The sequence below is a fragment of the Topomyia yanbarensis genome, chromosome 3, assembly GCF_030247195.1.
Source record: "Topomyia yanbarensis strain Yona2022 chromosome 3, ASM3024719v1, whole genome shotgun sequence".
NCBI classification, from domain to species: Eukaryota; Metazoa; Arthropoda; class Insecta; order Diptera; family Culicidae; genus Topomyia; species Topomyia yanbarensis.
Genome location: NC_080672.1, coordinates 115,432,469 through 115,446,823, shown reverse-complemented (window position 1 = coordinate 115,446,823; position 14,355 = coordinate 115,432,469). Strand labels below are relative to the sequence as shown.

The following is a 14,355-nucleotide window of genomic DNA, read 5'->3' as shown; positions in this document are numbered from 1 at the left end:
AGCTGAACGTTGCTGCACATATTGTCAACCAAATGGCGAAGAAATTAATTAATTCCATACAGAACAACAAAAGATAAAAACGTTCATAACGTTACACGACTTTTCTTCCGAAATTTAGAAAAGGGCAGGTCATAATTCACGATAAAATAGTTCAAAATCCTCAGGAATATATGAACAAGCTGTACCCCACCGATATTGAACGGCGTGCAGAACAGAAAGAGAATACCCACTAGGCCCGATAACTCGCATTATTTGAAGGCAAAACTAATAAAACCACAAAACAATTTTGCTCTGAACCCAGGAAATTTCTTTTTTAGTGCAATTGGTTACACTGTGGAGTCAACTAACTATATTTATTTGGACACCTATAATGTTTCTTTTGAATACAGTAATTTAGCAAGTTTACGATTCTCCTAACGATTTGCGCTTAAGTGTAACACAACATTAGTTGTAATCATTGAATAAACCTTAATTGAATGATAAAACTATATACTTATGCATGATCAATATTCTCGAAAGCAAGTGAAAATGAATAGGATGAAAAGTATGTATATTGGAAGACGGTGGATTGTTTTACTATAAATATTTCTATTTCTTCTGGAAGACATGGTTTCAATAAATGTATAGATAACGACTAGATAATTAAAAATGTTGAAAACAGTTCAGTACTCACTATAGCAGTAACGGTTGTGAACTCATCAGGACCGCCCAGTTATATTGTTTGATTTTTATGCTTATTCGTCTACTCTCCTGCGATTTTCTTTTACAATAGGGGTGATAAATATATTATAACCGCTTGATTACATTGTTTTTGTTTTATTGTCAATACACGATTAATTGATGCCATCTTTTTGTTCTGTTCTCGTGCGATCTTTTTTTTAATTTTGCGCTCTCTATAGTAACGATGTTCATTTATTGCATTTTTATGTATATGTAATACGTTTCATTCAAACCTTCAGTTACTAGCTATTTGCGGTCAACTCATTCTACTAAATGTAATCTATTAGATTGCAGAGAACTCCTCTGCATCCTTCGGAAGACAGTTGGATTAACTGGTTTACTCTCCTGTTTGACTCTCATCACAAGTAGGAAGACAATGATCATTTTGTTTGAATCTTAAGTGGTACAATTTGATTTGCCTTATTTGTTATATTCTAGATTGTTTTTGGGTAATATACACTGGTTTTCAGATATGTCTTACTGGTAAACGCATGCAGTTAATTTCCAATTAACTCAAACAATAATTATATTCCACTAAGGAAAGTAGGTAGTAATAGTAGTAGTAAGCTTAACAACTATACATAATTGCGTCATCAAAGGAATTATCGGTAATTTTCACAACATACTTTTTTGGGGAAGATTCTTAGAATGGAAGACCAATCTCGAACGCTTTGATCAGGGCGCTGCCGGAATCGTAGATTCCAACGACGCCGAACAGAACGCCCAGAAAGATAATGAAGTAATTGTATGCCCGCTCCCTCTGATCTAACAGATGTCCTCGTAATTTCAAATGGAAGTAGCATGGCCAAATGAAACTCAACATCGTGCCAGTGAAACTTCCAATGAAGCCCATCAAGATCGAGAAGTGCGGAATGAAAATAGCCATCATGATGGTTCCAAGAATAACACTCAATCGCCATGCAAGACCCCAGACTTTCAGATCACCATCGAGTTCCCAAACAACGGGAAACATGGTCTTAGGCTTTCCACGAAAGAATGCGCGTTCAAGTAATTCGCAAGCGGCAAAAAATGGCAGTGGGTAGCTGAGGATCGCTTTGATCACCAGACAAAAGTTGACTAAACCCTTGAAAGCCGGCGAGTGCAGATTGTTCGTGATTACCTGCTGAGTGTCATTCTGGAACGTCAGAAAGCAAATATAGCCAAAAAGAGCCTTGAATGCGGCCGCAGCGATATGCGACCAATCCAGCATCCAGTTGAATTTAGAACGGTCCTCCATGTTTCCTTCGAGCGTCGGTAGAAAGATCTGCGACGTGTAGGAGAAGACAATAACACCAAGCGAGATTGGAAAGTTTTCGAAATCCATTCGCCACTTGACCTTACTCCAGCCCCAGTCGCCGATCTCCAGCAGGCAGTAGCCAACAATGATAGCATTGATCAACAAATGCGACATTGTACACCAGAACGACAGCAACGAGACATGGTGAAGCGATTTTAGGAAAGCCAATGGTAACAGAAAGATCCCGCACAACATCATCCACGACCTGGTGTCTAGCGCACCATCGGGGAACGATCCGGCCATCAAATCACCGCAAACGACCACGTACAGAATGCAGGTCATCAGCAGTTCGATGATTTGCGCTATACTTACGACTCGTGCTCCTACCTTTTTGCCGAAACAGACCTTCGCGATGGCTACGTAGCTATCCCGTACACGTACTGGCTCGCCGGTTTGCGGATCCGGCTCGTACAAACATTGGACCAGTATCTTTCCAGTGTAGCAGCAGATGTGCGCGATTCCAACCATGGCGATGATGGCCCAATAACCGCCGCGGAGCACAGCGAAGGGAAGCGAGACGATGAACATGCCCTGTGAAGAATCGGTTCAGGTTACTATGTAAATTTGTGTTGATGCATTAATAATGAACTCAAGGTAAACGGATCTGTATGTTGTATTACCTGTCGTAAATCAATGTGCTAGCTGTGATGTGTTATGGATTGGAATATAATGTAATTAGAGTGCAGCTGTTCACCTGGAACGTTTGGAGTTGTTGGCCAAAATTTCCCAGGTAACTACCGAGCATTAGTACATGAAGTAAAGTAGCATATTACTTGTGATTAAGGTGCTGCTTGCAGTATATTAGCACTTTGAATGCTTGATTGTTGCGAAATATCTCATACAAAGCTATTTAAGTTCTTCTTGTCAGTAATTAGCATTTCAATTGCACAGCAACCCCAAACAAGCATTGCCAGTGCCTCGAACTTTTTTTGATTGGTGCACTAAAAATTTGGTGCACTCGGAAAAAGCTATTTAAATGCTAGAATTTGTTTTGAATCAAGAACGACTCACTTACAAAAAATGGAAAATATTATCAAAAGCGGATCATATATCCGGAATTTGAAGCAATAGCATGTTGTATGCAAAATTCGCTCAATAATCTGGATCTCGTTTCTTCACTGAATAACATTCGTCTACCTTCAACAAGTTCATCAGAAAACCAATCAGAATGTGTCCAATTCTAGTGAAAATTACTATAATTTCCGCTCAGAATATTTTTAAGGGGTTATATACAAAGTTGTGGCGAAAAAGTGAGTTGAGTATAAAAAACTTATCAATGAGTTCGTGATTTTTTTAAAGCGTTTTTTTTTTAATTTTATTTGAAAAAGCAAAAGACAGCTCGTTGGTAGTGCTATCGAAGTTCGAAAAACAAGTTGAATTAAAAAAAAATATTGAAGGTCGGCGGATTTATGGCCCATCCCCCGAAGCGTGTTTTTTGGCAGAGGTTTGCGGTGAACGCTCTCCAAGCCGAACTGCTCAACTGAAATCAAAAAAGTAAAAAGATTATTGAAGGAAAATGTATTGTGGTGTACTTGAACGGATCGGTTTCTGAATAATTTTTTTCTGCAAAAAAACATGTTAACCAAAAAATTGAGTTTTGGGGTGTTCAAAATTTTAAACAAAAATTCATGGCAAAGAGTCAAAAAAATTTGGATGAAAAAGTTTCCGTTCAAGTACATGAGAATGTAAATACAAACAATTCAAAAAAAATATGCAAATCGGATGAATAGTATTTGAGATATCACGTTCACTGCAACGGTACTTTTCAAACAACTTAGTTCTGAGATAATTGTGTTTAAAGTTTTGTGTTAACTTCATACGCGGAAGAACAAGCGCGCTGCGCGGGGCTGTAGTTTGAAATCTAGTGCTCCGATCTGGATGAAATTTCGCACAGATATTTTCAAAAGTATGTACTTTCAGAATATTCAATAATACTTTTTTCGATTTTTTGAGTTCCAACTTTGTATAACCCCTTAATACTTTCCTGGCTATGGTTCAAATGAAGACGATGCAAATAACTAAATGAGAGCTTGTTAAAAAATCATTCTACGTTATATCTTCTTGTATCACATATTTCACAATATGATCACGTACTGTCAGTTGACAACAAGATTTCCTTGAAACCTTCAATCAAACGAGCTGTCAGAACACTCAGCGAGGCTTCAAGATCTACAAGCGTAACCAGTACCAGTATGGATGCGGTACATACGTTTTGGTTATCCAAGAACTTTCTGAAATACAGAACTTAAGGTCTGCAAGCGTAATAAGTAACAGGTTGATGATCTTTTTTTTCTCTTAATACTCCTTGAGGTTCATGGCATCTAATTCAATATAGTGTAAAGTTTAATTAACTTCACAGCGGCGTAGCCGGTAGGAGAGGAAGAGGGGGGGCGTTGTTTGATAAAAATCGCTGATTTTTCGAAGATACTTAAATTTAGTAAATTTCACAAACAAGCATTCTCACAGATGCCATTCCAGTCTACAAACAAACAGAATCAATTCATAACAGCTTTAATTTGAACGCTATATGAATACAGCATATCGAGATATAAAACGATATGTAGAACATTTTCGTAAACCAGGTCTCTTAAACAAATGATTATTTATTGTAAGATTCCGAGACTCGTGCCTGTGGACAGAATATTAATTTTATTGTTTATAAACAGCGGAAGTTATTTGGGTATTAGTATATGATCAATCTTACGTATACAGTAATATCCGAATAACTTTTTTAAATGTTTTCTTTCACATATAATCTCATATATTTTGCTACCCTGGATACACGAAGTATTCATGTCTTCATTAAAGTTGTTTGAAATTTCATTTTCGAAATCTTTGGTGAAACTTAAAGTCTCGAAATACATTTGCTTGAAGAGTAAATTATCCATAATTACTTTTTGGTGGATGGCGATTTATCAAAGATGTGCTAATTCACGTAGTAAAATTCTTCAGAGATACTAAACTTCCAAAGTTAACTATTCTTGTAAATATAAACAAGTTAATTCGTCATTTTATAAAATAATTACGAATAGTGCCGAATGTAAAATGGAGAATGCATGATTTGATTTGAGTGCGCTTCCAGGTGAGCGCGTCACCCTTGAAACATCTTTGGCATATTACAATTCTTTTGTCGTTAATCCTTAAATACATGGGCCGCGCACAGTTTATTCAAAATATCACCTGGCATCCTTGCTCGTTTTTATCGAGGAGGGACAAAAACATGGACTGTATCATTGTGTGTTCTGGTTACATTGCAATACAATTATTAATAACAAATCTAGAGAAAATTTTCAATAGGACGTAAGTAACATTGAGAGCCTCTCTTTGTTTACATTCTCTTTCGTTTATTACGACGTCATTTCAACACTTTGTACAAATTTTCCAGTACATATCGAAAGCCGACGGCTTTGACTAGAATATTATGCAAAGAGTAGAGCAGTAAATGTTGAAATGGTCGAGTAATGAACAGAAGAGAAAGACCCCAAAGAGAATCTCTCATTGTTACTTACGTCCTATTGAAAATTTTCTCTAGAAATATCTTAAACCTAAATGAAGGTATTCGCCAGCTGGTATGCGCCCCGCTTGTTTGTATGCCGATGATTCCAAAAAATGATCGGAGTACTTTTATAACAAAGCAACACCAAACCCCCAAAAAGTCTTCAAAAGTCAACTATCGAAAGTAAAAAATCTGATCGAGACAATTTTCACTTAAAACACCAGTTTACGCTTTTTTAGAAATTGGTCTTGAATAAAGTTTGATCCGCCATTTTAGACCCACAGACCCAAAAAAGTGGTTTTCAACTTCATTCAGAAAATACGTTATTCTTATTAATATTCTTTAACTACTCATAGTGCTATATTGTACGCATCCAAACTTTTTTTTTACGAATACTTTAAGTGACTTTTTGTCATGCTACATATTAGGGCATTGCGAAAAAACTATTTCTTGAAAGTCATGACAGATTATTCATGAATGCATTCAGGCCCCGTGAACTTATTGATGATTCTCAGCATATTGGTCTAGCTTTACAATTTGTGGCTTCGAAATAGTTTTTTGCAAGATCTCAGCATTTTCTCGTCAACCATTTAACAGAACTCAGAATATTAATCATGAATTCGTGAACTGGTTCATGATTCCTAGTATATTAGTCACGATTTACCATACGTGCTCATGAAAGAGTTCACAAAATTATAAAATACACTTTTATGATGTAGTTCTTCGAAATTTGCATGGTCGTGACAGAATTTGAAAAATTATTCATGAAATTAAATTAAATGGTTTTAAACAATTTTATCCTCATTGAAGAAAAAATAGTTTTTACCTAAATTTCTCCACCAAGGAGAAATATAGCATAGTGCATTCATGGATTCATTTTTGCTACGTGAACTTTTTTATGAAATGTAAATCACTTGTGCCCAGCTGCTAGTGAGAAATAATAGGTACGAGCAGGAGAAGAAAACTACAAGGACCTCGAACGTCGAATTCAGTGTGATTAGAGTTAAAAATAATCGAAGCTCTTTTTTGACGGCTGAAAATGAACCTGTTGCGACTCGCGGTGAATAGAAAAAATATTCATTCAACTATACATCTTATTCATTCAGTTGAATCACAGACTAACAGACATAACACTATGAGGGAATTCCCACAAAAACATCGATCCGGCAATTTTCCCAGAACACTAGCTTCACCTTTTATTCACAGTCCCAAACACTCATTTGCTGATGGGTTACCCCTCAGGTTTGGGAACAATTTTTCACAAGTGGTCTATCCCCTATATGCCTGTTCATATGTCAGTGGCGCCATAATTTCAAATGTGGCCACAGTCCCAACTACAAATATATTTAAAATGATCGTTAAAGCGGGCGAAGTATTGTTTTCGAGTGTTATGTCTGTTAGTCTGTGGTTGAATATCGTACAATATATTCATTACACTAATTATCTAGGAAAATGTTTTTAAATGCCGATAGATTATATGAAACAACAATCATCGTCGCTGCTGCACGGTCGCTTCGTGCAATAATCGGAGCCGAATGAAAATCTGCATGTATGAATGGGCGGTTTGTTTGTTTGACGTGTTCAGCTGCGTCACTGAATATTAAAAATGAATGCGGCTGAATATGATCAATTTTCATTCAATGAATTTGAATATTTTTAACTCTGAGTGTGATGCCCGAAAAAAATAGTTCATAAACCGCCGATCGGCTACGCTTTTATGATCCAAACCAATCAACACGAATCACTCTACTTCGCGCGAAAAATTCGAGAGTGAAATTGAATACTTTACACTGACGTCACAAATGAACTCGATGTTCATGTTTGACAGTTCGCTTGTACTGTTTACATGGACTCAGAAAAATTCTTTACGATTTGCTTCGAGCGAATCTAGTCGTTCACAAATTTTTCTAAGTCCATGTAAACAGTACTAGTGAACTGTCAAGAAAAGTGAGGTTAACTGCGTCAATAAAAAACCTAATATCTCGATGACACGAAGAGGAACTACGAAATTCGCGACAAAGGTCCTGGAATGATGAACATAAATTATACTACTCTGCCAGAAAAATCCGGTAGTAAACTCATAAACATTAAGGTTAAAACAAATCAGTGCACTACCAAATTATGAATTAGAATCATAGAAAACCAACCATATTTAATACACAACCACAATAACACTACCCACGGTTTGTATAATAGAACAATATTATGACAAAAAAATAAGCATCGCTTAATTGTTCATTATTGAATGAAAGAAACTTTTACCTTTAATTTAAAACTAATTCGGAAATAATCCACCGAGGGATCCAGAACAAATTTTTTTTTAGTTCAAATCTAAATATCATGATTTATGAAACATACTATATTAGGCTGTCCCAAAAAAAAAATCGATGTGCGAAAAGTCATGGTGCTCAACCCTATAATGAAAGATGAGCATATTTTAAGCACTTTTGTAGAACAAATCAAGTTTCTAAAAAATCATCTAGAGGTTCCACAAATGCGATTTATGAAAAATAACCATTTTTGAGTAAAATTGTCGTATACAAGCGGTTTTCGCAAGAGGGTGAATGTTTTGACGTTTCTTTGAAAAATGAATGAAGCCAACATAAGCTGGCTTCCTGGCTCGGATAGTTGCCAAAAATGACAGCGAACACGCTTTAAGCAGCGTTCACATTGCTAAGAGCCAATATTGTTAACTCGACCTGAAACTTGTCGAATGCAAACAAACTTCATTTTGATGTACTTAACTGGAATACAGGTAAAAAAGAGTTCGGAGTTTATGGAGAATAAGCAATGCAAGAAAAATCTCATATATTGTTATTATTTATTTATTTTGACTCCCACTTTCAAACAGTGTTGTGCAGTTCATGTGAATTGACCTTAAACATTTTAAACATAGCTAGCGCTACTGGTATTTGGTGGCAGCTTCAGGCAACAAACAGTTTTCACGGGGCTGGGTTTTCGTAATTTTTTCGAAGTCCGATTATTTTTTAAATATTTTTTTTATTTTTCTGTGGACCTTGGAGAATAAATTCCATTTAAAAGTTTTTCACAGAAAGTGCTTATATCAATGATAGAACAAAACGATCAATGATTAAACAAAGCGAGAACAATATTTTTTAGTCAATTTTGAAGAAAATTCTCACAAATCAATATTTTTTTCATTAAACCAAAGGCATGTATTAGAAAGTACTATTCATTACGAAAGTTTTCGTGAATAAATATTGTAAAAATTCGGTCGGGAGGCTGAGATATAGCATTTTTAGTAAATGCTTTCAAACCATGAAACTTTGTCACATTTTTTTTAATTGATCAATATCTCAACCTTAACTTGACCAGTGTAGGCATTTTGGGTGTCAAACAAAAAGGATTTCTCTCTACCTTACAAAATTTTTCCATATGTGGATTTGACCATCTTATTCTAAGGTAGTTATTGAGATATTTATGGAATTGTGCATGATCAACAACTTTTTCGAATAAAAAGTGATAACTTTAATGATGCTATAACCAGTATAACATTCACAAAGTCTTGTAATAAAACACTTAAATATAATTTTAGGAACGTGTCCACTAGACTGCCCAGAAAAATAATGAATTTTTGAAAACTCAATCGGCCCACTCCTGATTCGATTCATAATCCCACCAGGAGTTCTTGCACCAAATTTGAAGCAAATCGGTCAAGTCTAGCTACCGGACCAACGTGCCTGAAGTTTGTATGAGATTTTTCGACAATTTACATGGAGAAAACCCACTAACACGCATTTTTGCCGCTAGGTGGCACTGTATGCATTGTATAATGACTGTAAGTGAAAATAAGAAAGATAATTTAATTGTCTAGAACTTTGTCGAAGACTGCTAGTTAATCCGGCTTTGTTGAAAGAAGTTATTAAAATTTTAACGAAGTGATGTCTGAGTCAGTTTTCTATGGGGCCTAGCAGTGCATGGTTGTGTATCAGTACTTGATTCCCACGAACTATACATTTTTGTGAAATAACTGTTAGGTTTAGCTCAATAGTATGTTCAGAAGAATTATACCACATAATACGAGTTATGTTTTGGTTGGAAAATTTTAGTTTCAACTATGACCGCATAGAGGGCGCCAACGCTAACTTTTCATAGAAGAAAGATATAATATCAAGATGTTCGGGAGAATTATTGCAAAATGCTTTTTCTACAACTTTGTGGAAGACACCTAATTTCTATCTCTCTCCGTTGAAAAGTTAGTGTTGGCGCCCTCTATGCGGTACAATGTGGATCTAAAATTTTCTAACCAAAACATGACTCCTATTATTTACTACAATTCTTCTGAACATACTATTGAGCTAAATCTAACGGTTATTTCACAAAAATGATTAGTTCGTACGAATCGAGTACTGATGCACAACCATGCACTGCTAGGCCCTATGGAAAACTGACTCAGGCATCGCGTCGCTAAAAGTTTAATAACTTCTTTTAACAAAGCCGGATTCACTAGCAGTCTTCGACAAAATTGTAGACAATTAAATTATCTTTCTTATTTTCACTTACAGTGATACTACGATGGGAACAGTGCCACCTACCGGCGAAAATGTGAGCTAGTGGCTTTTCTCCATGTAAATTGTCGAAAAATCTCATACAAACTTCAGGCACGTTGGTCCAGTAGCTAGACTCGTCCGATTTTCTTCAAATTTGGAACAAGTACTCCTAGTGGGACTAGAAATCGACTCAGGGGTGGGCCGATAGGGGTCATTTTTTCCTGTCACTCTAGTGTCCACTGGAAAACAGACAGAGAAAGAATGACAGGAACGGTGAGAATGAAGAAACTTCAGCTCTAGTATTTCCATAGAGGGTCGCTTTGGGGAGATCTGTTTTTTCCAGCATTTGTTGTTTTTTTCTTGCGCTTTAATTAGTTTATAAAGTGGTTTGCCCGTTTTTATCGCCATTGGAAAAAGAGCTATGTTCAATCAAAAAACGTGAATATCTCCACACATACTAGCGATAGCAAGTTTCCGTCTTCGGCAAAGTAATGCAGTTTAATACTCCAAACAATATTCTAGAACTGGAAAAAATCTAGAACTTATAAGGAAAAAACTTTTTAAGGGGCCTTTAACCAATAATGCCCTTTATCTCTAAAAATTTAAAAGATAGAGAGTCTTCAAGTAAAATGTTTGTAACGAGTTTCTCTACAACTTTGCTGAAAGAAGTGTTTGTCTATCTGAATCATTGGCGAAAATTTCGTAACTTACTATTAGGGGGATTAATCATCAATCCGATAAGGCAGAAAGAAGGGGAGTTCTACTCCAAGAAACTTTATTGAAGACACCATTATGCTAAAGTCAACCGTTTTGACGCAATCTAAAAAAACCCTTTTTTGCTCTTTGGGACCACTGTGGGTTCCGGTTATTCTTTCTCTTTCTGTGTTCCAGTGAACACGTTCCTAAAAACCCCTGAAAAAGGAAAAAAGAAAAACAAAGACTCACATCAAAACAAGGAATATATACTCAAATTGATACCATTTTATATGTTATCGAATACATATGGCATGATTGATTATTTTGGCCCCTTCTTCTTTTGGCGATAGTTAGCCAAATTGAATTGGAAAAATAAAAATGTTCGTCGACCCTCGGTGGATTATTTTCAAACAAGTCCTAAATTAAAGGTAAGTAGATCTGCTATCGAATAGCGAAAGATTCAGCAATGCTTATTTTTTGTAATAAGGTCATTTTATATACACACCGTGTACCAAACATTCGAGTTAAGCATCATGTAATTTTTGGTGTAAACAAGTTTTGTGGTAAGACGAATATTTTCATGAATACGGGGTTTATTATTCGTGATTTCGGGAGGTTGGTCACGATTTTCATAGATGGTTCATTTTACGAAATCGTCATTTACTCGAAAGTATGAACATTGATTATTTACGTATGGTTACCTGAAAAATCATTTGAAGAATAAAAATTTCAAGAGAATCGCTCCAGTAAATTTTGAGTTACGATTGCACCGTGTTTGAATATTCTAACAAGATTTTAATGAGCATCGGAAGCTAAACATTTGGCAGCTTCAAGAGTTGCGAGAGAAGCAGCTATATTGATCAAAACAAGTTTGTTTGTTTTGGCTCGGACAGTTTTTAGGGATAATAGATTTAAAATCCTACATGCGCTAGAAAGAGTTGGGCATGAAAGGGTTAACTAAGCTATGATTCCGCATTTAAATCGTGTACTTCGTTGCAGTTGATCTCACCTGAATTGCATTGGTAACATTCCATGCCGCTTGATATTCGTTGATTTTATACCCTCCGGGTGCTTCACCTTCGCAACCGCCGGCAAATGTACTATCGGACCCAAACGATTGAACACTGCCTTGCCTGTAAAGTTCATCAATAAAACACGGTGTTCTTTCTTCAGGATCATGATAACTGAAACCATACCTGGGGTAGCCTCCAGCTTGATAGCCATTCTCAAAATCTCTTGGCTGATTGAACCCTGTCTCCTGATATTGACCGGCCGTCGGTTGATCCGTCCCTTCTTGGTAGTACGCTTTCGGGTTGGTGAACGGGTTTAATGGGTTCATTTCGGTAGTCCCACCAGTGTCTCCTAGAATGTCGATTCATATGTATTGATCGGAAGCTAAACTAACCAGACGAGCTGAAAGTTACCATCGGAATCAGCAAAGTGCACATTCTGTGGCCGTGGAGGAACCTGCGGTGGTGCCCGCATGCTTGCTCCCGGTGCTACGTTCTCACCGCCGGGCTGCTCGTAGTCATTCTGCTTGTTCTTTGACGGGATTGTCTGACGAGCGGTTTGCAGGGCCACGTTCAGGACATTCTTCACCGGTGGCAGAGGCGCTGCACGCAGTGCGTTGAGGAAAGACATCTTTCTTCGTCTTTTATTTGGTTTTTTATCTTTTTATTAAGATAAAGTTTTTTCACTAAATAATTAATAATATATCACTATGCTCTAGTTTGTTTCTGGAAGACTTTCAGTGATTTTACTGATAACTGTTTTGTTTTGCTACATGCGCCTCACCCACGTCTCATGTCGATGAAGATATCCCTACATAAAACGAAATGGTATTAGTCTCTTAGCTGCTATATTTACTTGCAAAATATATAACGGAGAATTTTTTTTTCAACTTTCTATAAATCAAACCTAAAATGGATTATCATTCCTTCTATGCGTGCATTATGTTAGACTTCGTCACGAGATACTAGTGTATTATTGAGTGTATTATGATGTCGGACTTGCAAATGCTTGTTCCTCAATTGTACTTGGATTAGGGTTGAGAAATTACCAACCGTAAAAAATCCGTTAATACACATAAGCTTCAGCATAGAAATATTGCAAAACTGCTTTCTGCGTGGTTCCAAACTGTTTGAAATTCTCGTTTATGAGGAAACTTCCACACAACATTGTTTTCCTACCTACCAAAGGTGTCCAAAGTATATTTCTTTGTCACCTTTACTCATACCTTTCACGAAACCATTATTGAATCGATTTTTTCGCCGTGCTTTCAAATAATCAAAACACGTTTTGTACTCTCCCCACAAGGAAAATCTCTTCTGGCACACATAGAGCACACTCTCCCAGCATCATCGCTGAGAAAAGAAAACAGAATATCGCATCCCCCAGTGGGTGGTGAATGAGTGCAACTCACAGATTTGAACTGGGAAGAAGTGGGGCGGTGGCGGAGTTGAGTGAAGGTTGGGTGAATAATTTTCTTCTACAAGCAACTGGGGTGCAAAAATTACGCGATGGAAAATTTGAAAATGTCTCCATTTCTAATAGTTTTTCAACAAGAACAATACTTACGTTCTGATCCGTATGGAGGTGGCAGCGGATTTTCACTTTTACACTGGTGAAGACTAACCGCAGCAGTGTCCTTTTTGGGGCTATTTCCTGGCCTAGCGTGTACTACCGTTTACTGTGCCATTTTGGAGGAAAATGACTGCTCTCGTGATATGGTTATAAGGAGTACAGCGAATGCTCAATAGGGATTGACAGAACGTACCTTAGATGAGAGAAAAGGATGTTGTGCGATGTCAGGATAAAATAGTTAATTTGTTCCATTTTAGCTTGATGTCGAGTAGAGCTTGAATTGACGGTTTACTTTGAAAGGATGAAAACAAGTTTCCTTATGTTAAATTCTGGAAGGAACGTTTTTACAGTCAACCCACTATGTAACAATATTTTATTATTTTAAATTTCCAAGAGTGGTTCCAAGTGTGTAGGACGTAAACCAATGCTACCATTCGTGTTAAACTTAATGAATAATGGGGTTATGAGGCATCAGTTTGAATCCAGGTATACATTAGTCCAGTACCAGGAGAAACTGGAAGTACTCCGGAGCAAACAGGGAGAAAATCGTTCCTGTATTATCTTCTTTTCTTTTTCATCTGGTAGCAAATCGGAGTGAAAAGGAGCAAGAATTTTTTGCTCCGGAGCAACAGGGAGTGACTTCCGTGTACTGGAACAAACCTATTGTAAGGTGAAAGATGCAAAATGATAAATGTGAATCTCGGTGTGTGATGGAAAATGAGGAGTGAGGGGTTTTAGGTGGGTGCGCGACACTTGGCATAAAGTCTTTAGGCGCACAAGGAGGTGAAAATTGATTCAAAATTAACAAAAATGAACAAAAACAGAACTAAATCTTCATCGTATAATATATTTGTTGCTAACGTGAACTTCAGAAAAGAGGCAGCAACAGTCAAATGTTAGAATAGTTATTCCCGCCGTTTATGGCAGTGTGGCAACTTTTGCATGAGGTCAGATCCGTAGATTTGCTCCTATTCGCTTCTTCGTGTCTAGATGGAGCTGAATTTAAGTTTTGGCTCTTTTTCAGTAATTTGAGTTAATAGTTTTCAGTTTTA

At 36.8% G+C, this 14,355-nt stretch overlaps 1 protein-coding gene across 1 annotated transcript; it reads right to left on the bottom strand.

The window, feature by feature from the left end:
* Window positions 1-334: 334 nt before the first annotated feature.
* Window positions 335-13,453, bottom strand: LOC131688673 (vesicular inhibitory amino acid transporter). The gene is made up of 5 exons (XM_058973105.1): window positions 13,298-13,453; window positions 12,145-12,541; window positions 11,917-12,082; window positions 11,730-11,853; window positions 335-2,548 (listed from the first exon to the last, which is right to left on the bottom strand). The coding sequence occupies exons 2-5, from the start codon at window positions 12,359-12,361 to the stop codon at window positions 1,364-1,366; spliced, it is 1,692 nt and encodes a 563-aa protein (XP_058829088.1). The 5' UTR covers window positions 12,362-12,541; window positions 13,298-13,453; the 3' UTR covers window positions 335-1,363.
* Window positions 13,454-14,355: the final 902 nt, after the last annotated feature.

What these genes read in the sequence shown, in the direction of transcription:
- LOC131688673 (XM_058973105.1), bottom strand. Translation starts at nt 12,361, where the DNA reads ATGTCTTTCCTCAACGCACTGCGTGCAGCGCCTCTGCCACCGGTGAAG. An exon ending in GCACTTTGCTGATTCCGATG is followed by an intron (nt 12,083 to 12,144) that starts GTAACTTTCAGC and finishes TCGACATTCTAG; the next exon opens with GAGACACTGGTGGGACTACC. An exon ending in ATGTTACCAATGCAATTCAG is followed by an intron (nt 2,549 to 11,729) that starts GTGAGATCAACT and finishes GATTCTTCACAG; the next exon opens with GGCATGTTCATCGTCTCGCT.